Below are 16,334 nucleotides of genomic sequence, written 5' to 3'. Positions count from 1 at the left end.
CAGCGACGGCAGGTGACAGGTCTGCTTCAGTCAGTGTTTTTCTAATCATTGGAATCAGTCGGCCAGTGTAAAATATAAGGCAAACTAGCATACACTGACAGGGTCTTCCATTGTACATAATCAAACACCACTGGATTATGCTATAATGCTATAGGGGAGTTATTTAGGCCTCAGACTGCTGCTGGGTTTCTTTGCTGCCAGATTGTTCATTGCTTTCACCTGGTGTCCCAGGTCCCAGGCCCTGATTAGATGGCTATAAAGCCAGCAGAACTGAAAACCAATGGTTTTCTTTTGCCAAGTTGAGAAAAATAAAATGAAAATAAGAAAAATAACTGTCAGCACCTCCTGTGTGCCCTCTGCTGTTTGGGAGTGTAACTGCCTGAAGAACATCCCAATCAGAGCACAATATTATAGGCAGTAGGCAAGCATATATTCTGTTTAATTTAGGCAAAAGGCAATCAATAATGGGATGAGAGACAGACAATCTAGGATTAATATTGATTTATTTCGTAATCATACGAGAAAATGTTATGTATTTGGTGTAAAGAGTAGGAGAAATTAAGATTGGAGTTAAGAGGATTGTGCTTATACTATTCAGTAGTGTCAACATTTTCCAGGTTCACATAGGGATCATTGGGTGCCTTGATTTCATGCAGGTTAAAAACAAAACATTAGTGTATATGTCATAGAGCGCCGAAGTCCTGATGTCACTTACTCATCCCCTGGTTTCCCCTGGTTCACGGAAGTAATTTCTCTATGGAGAATAACATGGGGTCATCTTAAAATCGTTTCATATAAGCATTGTGGTCCAAAAATAAACAAGCTGTCTCTGCGTTATTGTCATGGAGGTGTCTCTGTATCGTTTGCGACAGTCAGTCACTCAGATACAGTCTGTTTTTTGCGAAAATGTAACTAATTCAGTAGCAGTAACAATAGCGTTTTCTCTCAGTCAGTTGATTCTTCATATCCATATGAGTGAAACAGCCGGGATGACATGTTTATTTTTCAAACAGAGTTCTTATTTGAGGCAATCTAAAATCCCCCTATGGGGATTACAATGCAAATAAAAAAGTACATGAACCTGTGGATTTGCGACCTCTACCGATATTGACGTCAGACTTCGGTGCTCTACACAGATTTTCTCTGTAAATGTGCAGTTTATTCTCATTCTCATATTCTTATAGGCTGGGAATGTGAGTTAGCATTAATGCAAACTCAAGCTGTCATTTGTGTGTGCGTGTTTGCTGTCACGGTTTTCAGAGTGGTATTTCTGTGTACATACTGCAAACCAAACCAGGCTTAGTAAATCATCAATAGAATTGGTTACTTTGTATAGTTTTGTGTTATTTAGAAATGGGGATGTGAGAAAGATAAGGACACTACAAGGACAAAACACAGGAGGAGCACAGGGGCCGTTCGGTGTGCAGACTACAGAGTAGCCATGGCTTATATACAGCATATGTAGTGTCTAGGCCGTTCCCCTGAGTTTGATGCACAAAGGTTTTAGCTGTAGGTATTCGGGTGCTTATTTTCATGAGGATTTGAATTCAGTTGATTTTTAAATGTCACTGTAAAATAATTTGTGTCCTGTTTATCTGGCCGTGGCTTTTTTCTTTTCTTTTTATATTTTTTATACTTGAATAGCTATTATTATTATTTGTAGCCACTACTAGAAATACAAGCCATGTGTTCCCCAAGATCACAGAGGGAATTATTTGTCCCAAAGGGTTTTTAATGTGTGATTACATGAGTCCCATTTTTGTCTATATTCAACAATAACTGATATCCTCTCCTAAACTAAGTATTTATGTACAAAACAAATGGGTTGCTGGATCCAAACTGAATTGTCCCATTTGTATATAATGTGTAGATTTATCACTGCTGTACAGTAAGATGTCTGTTCATATTCCGTGTTTAAGGAATAAATAGCAGTGTTTACTTTTTCTTCCAGAAATCTGTAAAATGTGTCATGTGAATTTGTTTGAATTGTTTTTAGTAAGATCGAGTCCTATGTGTTTCGACAACAATATGACAGGGATAATATTTATGATGGAATAACGGCCTGCCACTAACTCCATGGAGTCAAGAGGAACATAGCCTACTCCCATTTTGGAAAAGTGACACCAAAACTAAAGACTAACATTATGCGCCTTGGTGAAAACAGACATTCGTACTCATTGGTTAAGTTGTTCCAAATGGGGAGAGGTGATAATTTAGCAAACTCTAGACCACCACTAAACAAAACTTAAAAAAATGTCTTTGTTTTGTGAGGGAGAGATGTGACAAAGTGGCAACAATGTTATAGTCTTGTATTTTGTCAGTCTGCCTTTTAACACCTCAAATAACATGCAGTGACATTTGTTTCAGTATGTTATGTACAACATAGTCATTTCATAAATCCTGCAGTGTGATGGACCGAGCAGACAAAGCATAAGGCAACACAGGTTTTCAAACTCAAAGTTTGTTTTAAAAAAGTAACAAATAATTAACAAAACATTTCAACATTTTTTGACTATTTTCGTGTGGTTTATTGGGACTTTTTTCTCTCATACCAAACGTCTTGTAGCCTACAACTGTAATACAAATAGTCAATTTATGTCAATAAACAGTCTAGAAAACAAAGCCAAGTGACAACTGTGTAAGTCAACGCACGTGAGCTGCAACTGGCCGGGGCCCTCATCAAGTCACCTTTCGCGCAATGTGGCCCTTGACCCAAAATGAGTTTGACACCCCTGCCTTAAGAGGTCACCATAACTCAAATGAAAATAATGTGGAACCAAACAGGAACTCAACTAACAGACGCATGAGGGAGGCTTATATAGTCGTGGACCAAACCAACAAATACACACAGCTAGGGCGAACAGCAATTAGAGCCAACTGGAATCACTAAGCAATTCCCAATCCCCCCCTCTCAATCAAGTCTGTTGGTATGGTCCTCTGCAAAGCTGGTTCCACTCCCACTCTCCCTGTAACTACACCTAAGATTCCATGCGTGGACAAAAGAAGCTGTCTTTTGCGTCATTTCCGGGTTTTTAGACAGCTGGTGGATGGAAATGAAGCTCCACCCAATCTGCCGCGTCGGCCAGATTCCCGGTAAAGCTTGCCCCAGCGGCATTCTGCTGCATGGAAGTTCAAGTGTGCCCAGGCTGTCTCCCAGTCTCATCTTTTACCATTTCAGGAACTACATAAAGAGCAATTTAAGGCATTACTACCAGTAACGGCCGGGCTCCACCGGGCGCGTCAGCGTCGCGTCTCCGTCACCGTCAGGGAATGTTCCCTTTTTAATCAATGAAGGGTGGCTCCACTGCCCGCGTTGACGGAGACGCGACGCGTGCATTAAAATTGAACCGGTGCGTTTTTTGACGCGACGCAGACGCAACGCAACGCGTCCGGTGGAGCCCTGGCGTAAGACGTCTGGGGGCGAGAAGCGACCTCGCGAGCGCTGGCGCTTTGGCATGGGGGGCATCAGCTATAGCTATAGGTTGTCTCCATATATGGAGCTCAAGGTGAAAGCCTTCGTTATTTCACCTAGAGCTCCATATATGGAGACAACAGCTATATCCTAACCTGAGCAGCAGAGAGTACACTGGGTTCCCCCCTCCTGCTCCCATCTGGGAACTCTCAGGCAGACTTGATGCCCGGCCACAAAACGGCCTGGCCAATCAGCAGCAGCTAGAGGCGGGATAGCTGCTGCTGATTGGTCAGGCCGTTTTGTGGTTGACATCAGACTAGTGTAGTGTAGAAACCTGAGTCATATATGGATATTGCCCTGGGTAAATAAGAGTAGATATATTAAAAAAAGGAAAACTTAGCTCAGTCTATTATTCACAAATGGCTCAACTGTTGAATAAAGGAGAGGTTCTTACTCTTTTTGTTAAATAAACATTTGACCTCTTATTTACAGGTAAGTTATTTTATAGCATTTAGGAACCGGAATCGATAAGAAGAACCGGAATCGGTACCGGACTCACAAAAATGCTAACGATACCCATCCCTAGTGCCAATACTTTTGTACTCATTACTCAAGTACATTTTTAATTCCTGACTTTTACTTCTAACAGAGTATTTCTACAACGGAGTATTGATACTTTTACTTAAGCAAAAACATTTGAGTACTTTTTTTCCACCACCGCATGTGACCCAGCTCCAAACTAGGCTCTACACTCTAGAGTCTACAGGAAAGTACTCAGTGTGTTCTCCACAGAGGCCAAATGGAGGTACTCTGGTGCGTCGTCCTCCTCCGCTGGTTCCTGCTCCTTGGCCTCCACCTTGAACTGCCTCCGAGGTGGAAAGACCGGTGACGCCAGGTTACTCAGGGACAGAGTCTTCCTCATCTCCATGGACTCTCCATGGGGGGGGCGCTCCTCCAAGCATTCTAGAATCATCTGAGCCAGGTCCTGCTGCAGCCGCTGGAAGTTCTCCCTGGGTGTGTGGCGTACGTGTTCATGTGTGTGTGTGTGCGTGTGTGTGTGTGTGTGTGTGCGCGCGCGCACGTGCGTGCGGGTGTGTGTGTGTGTGTGCATGTGTGTGTGTGTGTGTGCATGCATGCATGCGTGTGTGTGTGTGTGTGTGTGTGTGTGTGTGTGTTGGGAGGATAGGAATGAGTTTAGTTCACGAATCATGCAATATACAGTATACACACACACACACACACACACACAACTGACTTTGTTGGTACTTGGTGAGTTCTAGTCTAGTATAGTTTCTAGTAATTAGTGTGCCATCTACTTCATATAATAATTTACATACATTGTCAACCAATGGGCATCGTACCCGATACCAGAGTCTACATGTCTCAATGGAAGAGTATAGAGATATACCACCTCCGACCACTGCAGAAGTTATATTGTATAATTATATTGTAGCTTTAAATTAGGCTTAAATTGGACATAAGAGGTAACTTACGTCGTTGGTGGCGTTGGGAGGTCGTAATCCTCACCCGTTTTACCTGTCAACCAGTAAGTGGTCTCTGTGCCTTTGCCCTGTGGTGACACACAAGCACAATTCCACACGATAACTTATTTCCTTGTTTTCTTTAGTATTGATTGACACATTTTATATTGATTGGCACGCATTCATTCATGATTCATGTATACATTAATCACTTGAACCACAGCTTATTTGGGGGGAAACTTTAGGAAGAATTGTTTGGTGCAGACTGAAAAAACTCAGGTCCAGTTAATTCAATCTAACAATGTGTGTACAAACGGAACCAAATGGACCCTCATGGGCCCATTTGGCTCCATTTGTACACTCTCAGAGTTACACACATGTAAGGGTCCACTGGTCTAGAGGTATAAGTGACTTGGGTACAGGGTTGAGCTCTACCTTCAGAAAGACCTCTCCTCTCATCTCGTATTCAAACTTGCAGTCAGTCCTTTTTAGGATGTTAATAGTAGGCTTACTGACATGGATCCTCAGGGCTGGGGGATATAGGATGGAATAAAACAATACATTGTATTAATGTATTAAGGTGGGTAATATTTTTTGGTTAAAACAATCAGTTTGTATCGTGAGACCCTTTTTATGAGTTGCGGGATCCTTACGGTGTCCTGTCGACTCCATACGAGATGTTGTGTTGATTGTGTCTCCAAACAGACAATATCTAGGCATCTTAATACCCACCACAGCTGCTGCACAGGGACCTATACATAGAGAATATATAGAGAATAAGAATAGAATAAGATAGAGTTACGACAACTCCGTTCACTTCACGGGGCCAACCGGAAGTTTACAGAATGCATTGGAGTCTATGGGCTCGCGCGAGTACATGAACCACGTGACCAGGCTGTTTTCTGCCTCCTCAATGTCGTAACTCTGTCTTACTCTATGGCTCTGACATACACGTACGTGCGCGCACACACACACACACACACACACACACACACACACACACACACACACGTTAAGTCTCTCCTTTATCAAATATACATTATGGTCATGATTACTTACGGCTAAGATGACAACAACTGAGAACAACCAAAACACTCGCTCAAACATTATTTGTTGGTTTATCTTTCTCGTCTCATAAACCAAAAGCTTTCCATTGACCAGCTGCTTGCCAGACGAATGACGACCAGGGCAGGTGAGTGTGAGATAGGATACAATCACATAACAAGGGTGCGGAAAATATTTTTTACTATATGGATAAACCCTCCGAAATCCATTTTGAGTTTATTAAATTCATATCTTCAAGTGCCACAATCAAATCAAAAACATGTATTTATTTGTATATTTTGATGCCAATACTTTTGAACTTTTATTCAAGTAACATTTTTAATACAGGCCTATTACTTGTAACAGAGTATCTTTGTGGTATTGCTAAATAAATGTACTTAAAATACTCCTTCCGTCACTGATTAAAAACCCTTTGCTGTCTAGGACAGAGTTGTCTGCATGTATGCAGGAGTTCTGTTCACCTGAGTTCACACCGATACGTATCCACACAGGTATGCCAGGCAGGTGTCTGAGTTGGAAGGTGCCCATAAAGGCCAGGATGTCCAGTGCCATGCTGCAGATATCCACTGCATGTCTGTTCCCGTTCCGCTTCGGTAGCCCAGAGGCCACCATGTAGGCATCACCTATCGTTTCCACCTGAGGGATTAAAATAGAAACAGCAAGGGAAAACTGAAGATTTAAAAGAAAACTATGAGGTTACTTGTTTGGACAGCGAGACACTGGGTCAGTGGAATGATTCTGGACAGGATTGACAGGCCTGTCTAGTGAGTACAAGATGAAGACACTGAAGTTCTTATGTGAAGATGGGAGGGGTGCGTATGGGGTGGTAGCTAGGGGGTTATGTGGGGTGGTATAGCGGTATAACACCATCTACCTACCAACCCGTGATTCCTTTCTTTAGAGTTCCAGACTTACCTTATAGACATCATGGTGGTCCAGGATTCCGTCAAAGCCTTTGTAGATGTCATTGAGCATGTCCACCACCTCCATGGGCGTGCTGTACTGGCACAGAGTGGTAAAACCCACGATGTCACTGAAATACACCGTCACCTCGTCATATAACTCCGGCTCCACTATGCCCGTCTCCTTCAGAGATTTGACCACCGGGCTAGAGAGACAGAAAGACAGGTTATTTAGTCTGATCAAGACTTATTATGTTGCTTTTATCTGCATCTGTACACAAATTTTCGTTCCTTTTCCCCCCAATTTAGTCGTAATGCCGATTTAGTTGTTCTGCCAATTCCCGATTCCCTGTGTGTTATACTCCATTGTGGCTGCTAACTCCTACAGTTAGTCCTGCGTCACCTGAGGGACACAACTACACATGACTTTGAATCAGAATCTATTACCATTTTATTGGATTGAGTTGAGAATCTGGCTTATGCAAATAAAATAATAAAATAGGCCTAGATCAGAAATAAAACCATCCAATTACATGTACATGTTATATGTAGAAAATGTATGTGCTCAGAGCCTGGCATGCAGATCACTGCTCTCAATGAGGTTGGGATGCTGATCTACAGCATACATTCATGCAGAGAAGAGCAAACAGCATGTTCCTGTCACAGAGTCACAGCTGAGGAGATAACCTCCTCAAAAAAATAGACATGCATTTTTCCTTTCCTTTAAACTGACCCAGGCAGTAGCATGAAGTTAAGCTCGTCAGCTCTGTCCCTCTCGGCTTTGTACAGAGCCGTTCTCTCTCCAACCAGGCGCTCCAAATTCTTAGAGTACATCTGCAGACGTCTGATTAGGTTGTCCATGTAACTCTCATTGGCCTGGTTATGAAGGGTACTGGAGAGGACAGGAGAGGAGAAAGAAGGCCTGGTTATGAAGGGTACTGGAGAGGACAGGAGAGGAGAAAGAAGGCCTGGTTTTGAAGGGTACTGGAGAGGACAGGAGAGGAGAAAGAAGGCCTGGTTATGAAGGGTACTGGAGAGGACAGGAGAGGAGAAAGAAGGCCTGGTTATGAAGGGTACTGGAGAGGACAGGAGAGGAGAAAGAAGGCCTGGTTATGAAGGGTACTGGAGAGGACAGGAGAGGAGAAAGAAGACGCAAGGAGAGAACAGTAGAAAGACAAATGGACGTTTTATATCACCTGATTGGACTGAGTTTTCAACTAGAAAAGTGCTCCTCTGAGCACAGGTCTTCTCCGCCAGGCCGGGTTAACCGACCTGGTGCCTTCAAAATGTGGAAGGTCTTGTCTGATACATCATGATCACATGACCCCAGAGATAAGAGTAGTAGCAATTTTTTTTTTAACAAAATGCTAAATTGTGGAAATGGGCGTGGCCTATGTGGGGAGTTGTGTCATGAGCCAAGGAATCCATGGAAAAACACATTTTCATGATGATGCAATAGTATGGCCTGGTTCAAGAGTTATAGGGAAAACCAGAAGCGGCTCGCTACAGCGCCATCATGAGGCCGATTTGAAACATTTGAGGCAGAGGACCTTCCTTGCCCTAAGGGGAGTATGCATGCAAAGTTTCACGCTAATTGGTCCAACGGTGCCGGAGATGTTCACAGACACACAGATTGAGAATGTTTGCAACTTTTCTAATAGTACAATTCAGATGAGTCATAAAAGAAACACCTGAATATTTTTCCAAGACAATTTTCCACCTTCTTGAAGTCAGGCCTTTTGTCTGGGTCCTCATCCCAGCACTGTTTTATTAACATGAACACCTAGAAAACAGACAGAAGACATTTGCAGATAGTGCTTTTACGATATAAGACATATGGACAAGAACATTCAGACACAGACACATAATATGCATGCAAAATGTGAGCACACCTCTAATTCTTTCTCTGTTGCAGTCTCCAAATTGAAGTCAGGCCTGAAGTAATTGGATGAGAGGCCTGGATACTGCACCATGGACAACTTTTCTGTTACAAGACAAAGCACAGTGGATAACATATTTCAGTTAGACACTCCATAGCTCAGGATTAACCATTTACCATTTATTGCAATGCTATTGCATTCTTTTTGGCGGTGTGACTGTGCTCCTAGTGATACTACAGATTACCTGCGCAAGCATGACACAGAATCTGAGATCACAAGCCCACGGAGCAGCGCATAATAGCTATTACAAGATTGATGCAGTTATAGGTAAAAACAGGAATTTCCCTGTTATAGCGCCACCATGAGGCTGGTTTGGAAAAAAATTGTGTCATGTCGTCCTCAGCCTAGTGGAAATGTGCATGTATAATTTCACGGAAATTGCACACTGTGTTTGTGATTTGTGGCATTTTGTTCGAAACGGACCAATCATGTGAGCTTTGGAAGCGAATCTTAGCCAATCAGGAAGGAAGATGGGAAATGGTGCAGATCCGTGTTGATCACATGACTATGGAGATAGTGTATACCGAATTGTGTGATGTATGGATAAAATGTGTACGAGTAATCTACAGAAATGTGTTTTGCCTAAATCGGCCTCATGGTGGTGCTATAACAGGCCGTTGAGGAATATTTGGGGCAGAGGTTGTCGTTGGCATCCAGGGAGTGTGTGTGCAACGTTTGGCATGGATCGGGCCAACGGTGCTGGAGATTAGCTAACAGACGGACGGAAGGAAGGAAGGACGGACGGACGCACACACACACACACGGACGGAGTGCAAAACATACTCTCTCCCCATGCCTTCGGCCTGGTGGAGACAACTACTATAGATTTCTGTACGGAACTGGCAAATGGAGTTGGAACAACTGAGGTTCGGGAGGTTTGACCAAGCAGAAGACAACTAAGCACAACTCACCTGCCACTGTCAACTCCACCCTGTGCCACCCGTGCCAACCACTCGCCTACCTCCAACCAGGCCGACCACTCCTACCTCACCAATCACCGGGGGTATTTAAACGCAAGTTTAAAAAATGGCGGCGTGCATAGTTTTCAGTAACCCTCCCTCCCTCCCCTTCTCTTCTACTTCTATCTTCTCTACAGGTTCCAGAGGGGTTTCTAACTTTCTACACATTTTAAACGGCTCTCGCCTCGAGCCCTAAGCCAAAGTATCTGGGTCCTCAACCCCTCAAACCCCCCAAATCCCTCTCCCGCCCACGCCCCGTGCGCTTGACCATTGATCTGCACACTGCACACTGCACACTTGCGCATGGTGATGACCTTAGATGATCACACCTGGCACCTCCGATGCCATTCGTGCCCCTGACTATCTAGGCCGCACGCTAAATGCTTGTGTGTAGTGATGACCTTAGATGTTCATGCCGGCACCTCTAACGGCATCCTCCCACAGACCAGACCATCTAAGCTAATGCTACACGCTCGCGCATAGTGATGCCCTTAGATGTTCTCGCAGTGATGACCTTAGATGATCTCGCCGGCACCCTGCATGTCATTCGTGCCCCTGACTATCTAAGCCGCACGCTACACGCTTGCGTGTAGTGATGACCTTAGATGTTCATGCCGGCACCTCTAATGGCATCCCCTGCCCCTGGCCATCCAAGCCGCACGCTACACGCTTGCGTGTGGCGATGACCTTAGATGACCATGCTGGCTCCCCTAACAGTTTTTCCATGCCGTGGCCGTTTATGCCGCACGTTCCATGTCGCACACGCCCATAAACGCCCATACTCCTGGCCTGCCACTAACTCAACATCCGGGAAGCCACTTCCTGGAATCTCTTTTTGTCTTCGCAGTTCCGTGGACATCTAATATGAACCCCCAACTGACTGCCGAGTGTGACCGTGGACCAGGCCTCTTCATGGAGCCCATCACAAGTGTGACCGTGGACCCGGCCCCCTCACAGTGCACGACCATGGACTGCTATCATATTATTACACCACTACACTACCGGTATATCCTAATTTTCTCATACATTATATATTATTATTGCTATACCATATTATATTATCTTACACTATTTCATTAATTATATTATCCTACACTATTTCATTTTATTTCACTACTTGTATTTGCCTGTATCTCTTTCCCTGTCTCTTCTATTCTTTCTTCCTATCCCCCTGGATGTGATCAGTGTGGACAACACTTCTCTCAAATTGCAAACCTTAAAACACACCAGAGAATTCACACTGGAGAGAAGGCCTATGGATGTGATCAGTGTGGACAACATTTCTCTACAATGTCCATCCTTAAAAACCACAAGAGAATTCACATGGGAGAGAAACCCTATGGATGTGATCAGTGTGGGAAACACTTCTCTCAAATGAACACCCTTAAAACACACCAGAGAATTCACACTGGAGAGAAAGCCTATGGATGTGATCAGTGTGGACAATGCTTCTCTAGAATGGACAGCCTTAAAACACACCAAAGAATTCACACTGGGGAGAAACCCTATGGATGTGATCAGTGTGGACAACACTTCTCTCAAATGTCAAATCTTAAAACACACCAGCGAATTCACACTGGAGAGAAAACCAAATAATTTTGATGTGTGTGGAAAAGCTTTTAGTAATTCAAATCATTTAGAAGTTCACAGGGTTGTACACGTTGGATTTAAACTGGCTCATGTGGTCGGTGTGGGAAGAGTTTTACCAATTCAAGCCACCAAAAACGTCATGAACAATGGATCAGTTTAGTATGAACATTATGTAATTTGACGTGTGGATTTGCTGTAGATATAAATATTCTACATTTAGAATATTTAGCAGATTTTTGTATTGACCTGTACTTTTGTTGAAATGTAGTTATTTTAGTTTTACTCAACCACTAAACAAACACACAAACAAACCTAGCCTATATATCACATTTCTATAATGTTTATATGTGTTACCTTTCTTAGTACACAATTCAAATGTACACAAAGTATTTGCACATTAAGTTTCTGCTGGGTCTCTCTCAGCTTCCATCATGTATCCATTGAGCCATTTGTATTAAGAACAACAACACAAGTAAAGCATTTTCAAATTTTGAGTGAGGTTTCTTGTCATTTTTTATGATATGCGTACCCTTTACCCCTAGACTAATTGGTGCGTAACAGTGTATGTAAGTAAAGTAGGCTAATATGGTCTAAAAACACGAGACTTTGACAATATACAAGCCTTAAGGGGCTTGTATATTGTCAATCCAAGGGCCTATGTCGTGTATTTTCTAATGAATGAACCAAAATTAAAGTCTATTTTCAACTATAGTCGGTACGGTTATAAGCAGTTGGGTTTGAAGTTAATTTAGAATGTTCTCACTGAAAGGAGCTATTGTTAAAACGTCTGAGCAAGCAGCACCTTATAAGGACTGCAGGAAGAGAACCCTTTTGTTCTAAATACAGAAGGTGTGAACTGTGAAGCAGCTGGCAGGATCTGAGTTGGCTTGAATTAAATGTATGGACTCTAACTTTATATATTCTTAAAAACACTCTTCTGTTACTATAGATAAACGCTAGGAAACTAAGACATAGACTAGGTTACTAAATTATTAGCATTCAGTGACTAATCTAGAATGTACTCTTAAACATAGGGTTATTTTGAAGATTATAATGTCAGGTACCATGTTAAAACAAGCTCATTTATTTCTTAAATAGAGTCAGTTCAGTATAATGTAATTTTGTTTAGTTTCATACTGTTCTGTCATGTTTCAGTTAAGTTTCATATATTTCTGTGTAGTTTTATATAGTTCTGTTATGTTTATAATTTCATATATCATATTGTATTCTTAAATTCATTACTAGCCAGTTGTCATCTCAAGTTGTAAAAATAGGTTGTAGTTTGGCATAAGTCCCGCCTTCGCAGGAACCGGATACTCTGTTTAGCGGCTTTCCTATTGGACGAGGCCGCTGACAGAGTAGGCGGGACCATGCGTTGGTTGTGAGTCTTAAACCTGAACGCTTCTCACAATCGGTAGTCTCTGATCCGGCGTTGATATTGGAACCACGGAAACGCTGTGTGTTGAAATTCTCAAGACTCAGGCATAAGACTTTTCTTGTGCAGTTTATAACGGCTGTTTCGACTTTGTACTTGGCGAAAATAAAGACGGAAGTTGACCTTTTGAAGCTACAGATCCATCGAGCGTCCATCCTTTTGTCCTCTTGAATGCATTGCTGATCCAGATCGGAAACGACAATTGGTGCACGAAATCCGCGTAAAGAGGCCATCGCGCTGGTAAGTTTTTTTTGATTACCAATGGCGATGTGCTTTTTTATCGAAAAGAATTGGGGATCTGTTTCCGTACTATGCGTGCATTCTGGGAACAATGGGCTGGCGTTTGCGGGGTTTTTTGCTTCAGGCCGTTATAAACAAACCGAGTGGGGTGTCTTTTATCCCTGCTCGTGCAGTAGTATTGTTTTCCCGTGGGACTGTTCAGGAAGTCCGGTATTTGGTAGTTTTCTTTGTTCACATTTCAGGTCTGTGCTCGCACATTTTTCTCTTTGTGTGCGTGTTTTCTCTTTACGGTGGCTTGCTTGCCGTAAGCGCGTATGCCGGCTACCGTAAAGCGTCGTGAGTTTTGGATGAAAATGAAGTGGGATGAGGCGTTTCATTTTGTTTTTGTTTTCTGCGGCGAGGAATTTAATGGTAGGGTTAATTAATCATTGATTGTTCACCTTCATAGATTCGATGCTTTGTTTGGCACAAGAAGGGGTCGGTTTTAACTGAGCGGGACAACTGTTTGTTTTTGTTATTTTTGCTATTTTCTACGCACGGTCTAAATGGGGTGAGTAGTGTCTATGCTTTGTTTGAAAAGCCGTGAATTTGTTTTGTGAATATCCTGGTGGTTACGACCGGGGACGCACTGTGTTAAACGGTGGGTCGTGATTATTTATATGGGTGTTTGCACGTAACTGGGTGAAACATTTTTACTGGGGTTCTTTTTTTTCCGTCTAAAAAAGGGGATTTCAGGGTGAAAATCTGGTTCACGAATGGTTGGTTGGTTAGGGCAGACTGCTTCTGTAGGCGGCTGGGTTTTGACGCAGGTACCGTTGATAGTTATATCGGCTTTTACCGTAGTCCCACCAGTCGACGGAGCGCAAAAGGGATGTTGTTTCTGTGCAATTTTAATTTAAAGTTGTGTTTTAATATGTCCTGGTGCAAAAGTTTGTCATATGGGATTTCTGTAGCTGAGGAGTTTCCATGGTCCGGTTGAGGAGAGTCTATTTCTTTGGTTATACAGAGAGGCGGAGATAAGGGTGTGCGGTTCTGTGTTAATATTTTCCTTTAAAAGGATTCTTATGAATATGTTGTAGTTTGGTTTGGTTGGTAGTCTGGTTTGGTAAAGAGTAGGTTACGTTTGTTTTGTTGATATATGATGTTTGTATGGTGGTGTGGATGTGGGTCCTTTGTTCTATTGTTTGTCTGGGGGTCCGCGGGCGCCATTTTGGATTTTCGGCGGGAAAGTTGTGGATGGTTGTTAAATGGTGAAAAGTTGGGGGTTTGGCGAATTGTTGGTGGTTTGTGTTGTATTTTATTCTCAATACGAGGGTTTATATTCTCTAAAAACTTTACATTTTTAAAAGGATTGGTGTGTTGTGTGTGCGTGGTTTGAGTTGGGCGATAGTGTGTGCATGATACAGTGTGAGTGGGCGTGTATGTGCTATGTTTGACTTACAAGATATGTTGGCGTTTGTTCATTGATTTTGTTTGCTCACTTGATTTACAGTAAGGAATTGTAACTAACAGGCAGTTTTAAGTTGGGGTTTGTGTAATCTCAAAAGTCATATAACTATATGAGGTACAGAACAGTGGGTGATAGGCTGTAAATTTCTCAACACAGTTGAGAATGGCCAATATCTTTTTGACCTAGTCTAAATTAAGCTGACCCTTTGTTTAAAGAACCCCCCACCAGGACACAGCTAAAATAACTTTGGCTGGGTCTTGGGTTGGATTTTAGTAACACATGGTAATCAAATTGTCCCTCAAAAGGTTTCTTGGGACAAAAGAATGCTAAGCGTCTTCAACACCTCACCCGAGCCTCAAAGAGCTTAGAACAAAGCCTGCCCACAGGTACTTCCCTGGGAATTTTTGAAGGTGTTGGCTCCCAGGCTCCAGATTGGCAGTCCCAATTTAAACCTGCATCTCAATTTAGCAGTTAAATAGTGTATAGTATAATCATTGGTAGAAAGCGAATATGGCTAAGATAACTTGTTAAACGTACATTTCTCTAAGTAAGACCCTGTAGCATTTATTAACAAACCATTTAGTAAGTTTTAGTTTGATTCAGTTTAATTATAAATACATTACTTAATCATTTGAATCCTGTCATTTGGTAAGTTTTAGTTTAATTCGGTTTAAATATAAATACATTAATTAGCATAGTTCCATTCGTTTTCTTTGTACCTGTGTATCCTATTTTTGAATTAGTCTTAAAGTAATGTGGATGCTAATTTTTTTTTTATGAGAATACAGTTCTCGTTGTAACGGTTCATGCTTAGGGCATTTCATGTATCCTTCGTACAATTAGATAGGTTGATTTGGATTGTTAAAACCTTCATTTTTAGTCAAAAAAAAGAAGACAAGATAGTCTGCAAAAGTAAGTTAAAAGCCACGGCAATTGTTGCATAGTTTAAGTCATTGATAGCTGTGATTGAAAGCCAAATGGTTCTCCATTTGGTGAAGTTTTGTTGTCTGTTTGATTCGTTCTTTGGAGCTGGTATGAAAGTGTGTGCGAGTGGTATTTTTTTGGTAGGGTGGTGAGCAAATGGTTGGTGTGTGCGTGTGCGTTTGTGGGGGGATTGAGTGACTGAATGGGGGTTGTTTGTGTGTTTGTGTGTGAGTTGAGGGGAGTTGATGAATGGCTGTTGTGTGTAAGTTGAGGAATGTTAGTGGTTGATAGTGGGATGGTTAAGGATAGTTTTATGCCTTCATGAGGTTGGTGTTATCTTTGATGTTTGTTTATTTGTGATAGGCTTATCTTGTTTTGTCTTTGTCTTTGTCTTTGTTTTTGTTGTTTTTAGTATTTCAATGCTTTATTTTAGTCTTCATATGGGTTTATGGTTTTGTAGTCTCTGCATGCGACTGGAGGGTTTTTAGGGGGGTACAATGGCATTTGGGGTGATCGCTCGATGGGTGTTTGTTTTCTGGCTGGTCCAATTTACAAACCCGGCTATTGTGTGACCGTGGTGAATCTTTTGTTTTGTGTTGAGACTGCAGGACTAGGGCGGACACATGTTTAGACTCATTTGTGTTGTTGTTTCCGTTTTTGTGTTTTGCGTGGATGTTTGTTTTTTTACGGAGCCCGCCAGTCGTTAATGTAATGGGATCATTTGTTCTTTCTTTTATCTATATCTCCGTTGTTACACTCAGTGTTACATATCTATTAGTGTTGTTTTGTACTTTCGGAATGGCTCAGTTTAAGAAAAAAAAAACGTTTAAAGGTGAGTAGTTTACATTCTTTTCTTTCAACAGGTGTTGTATGGGAATAATGTTTTATTTTATTTTTCAGTTTGGAGGTCTGTCAAGGGGAACACGTGAGTATCGC

General features: G+C 42.2%; 2 protein-coding genes across 2 annotated transcripts in view; both read right to left on the bottom strand.

Moving 5' to 3' along the window:
- The window catches only part of cby1 (chibby 1, beta catenin antagonist), a 36,590-nt gene extending 34,642 nt beyond the window's left edge, over window positions 1-1,948 (bottom strand). Inside the window, exon 1 of the mRNA XM_079492450.1 lies at window positions 1-1,948. This exon is cut by the window's left edge and continues 101 nt beyond it. The gene's annotated coding sequence lies outside the window, so the exon portion shown is untranslated.
- Window positions 1,949-3,724: 1,776 nt separating this feature from the next.
- Window positions 3,725-16,334, bottom strand: part of gucy2cb (guanylate cyclase 2Cb) — a gene marked incomplete at its 5' end in the record, with an annotated part of 38,562 nt that continues 25,952 nt past the window's right edge. Inside the window, 9 exons of the mRNA XM_079492297.1 lie at window positions 3,725-4,422; window positions 4,906-4,982; window positions 5,329-5,423; window positions 5,547-5,645; window positions 6,420-6,594; window positions 6,874-7,066; window positions 7,594-7,752; window positions 8,552-8,643; window positions 8,753-8,844. Coding sequence (XP_079348423.1) covers window positions 4,173-4,422; window positions 4,906-4,982; window positions 5,329-5,423; window positions 5,547-5,645; window positions 6,420-6,594; window positions 6,874-7,066; window positions 7,594-7,752; window positions 8,552-8,643; window positions 8,753-8,844 — 1,232 coding nt within the window. The 3' untranslated portion in view covers window positions 3,725-4,172. The remainder of the gene's footprint in view (window positions 4,423-4,905; window positions 4,983-5,328; window positions 5,424-5,546; window positions 5,646-6,419; window positions 6,595-6,873; window positions 7,067-7,593; window positions 7,753-8,551; window positions 8,644-8,752; window positions 8,845-16,334) is intronic.

Source organism: Electrona antarctica (genome assembly GCF_951216825.1).
Source record: "Electrona antarctica genome assembly, chromosome: 22".
NCBI classification, from domain to species: Eukaryota; Metazoa; Chordata; class Actinopteri; order Myctophiformes; family Myctophidae; genus Electrona; species Electrona antarctica.
Note: the sequence above shows the minus strand (reverse complement) of the source record. Positions and strands in the feature narration are given on the sequence as shown.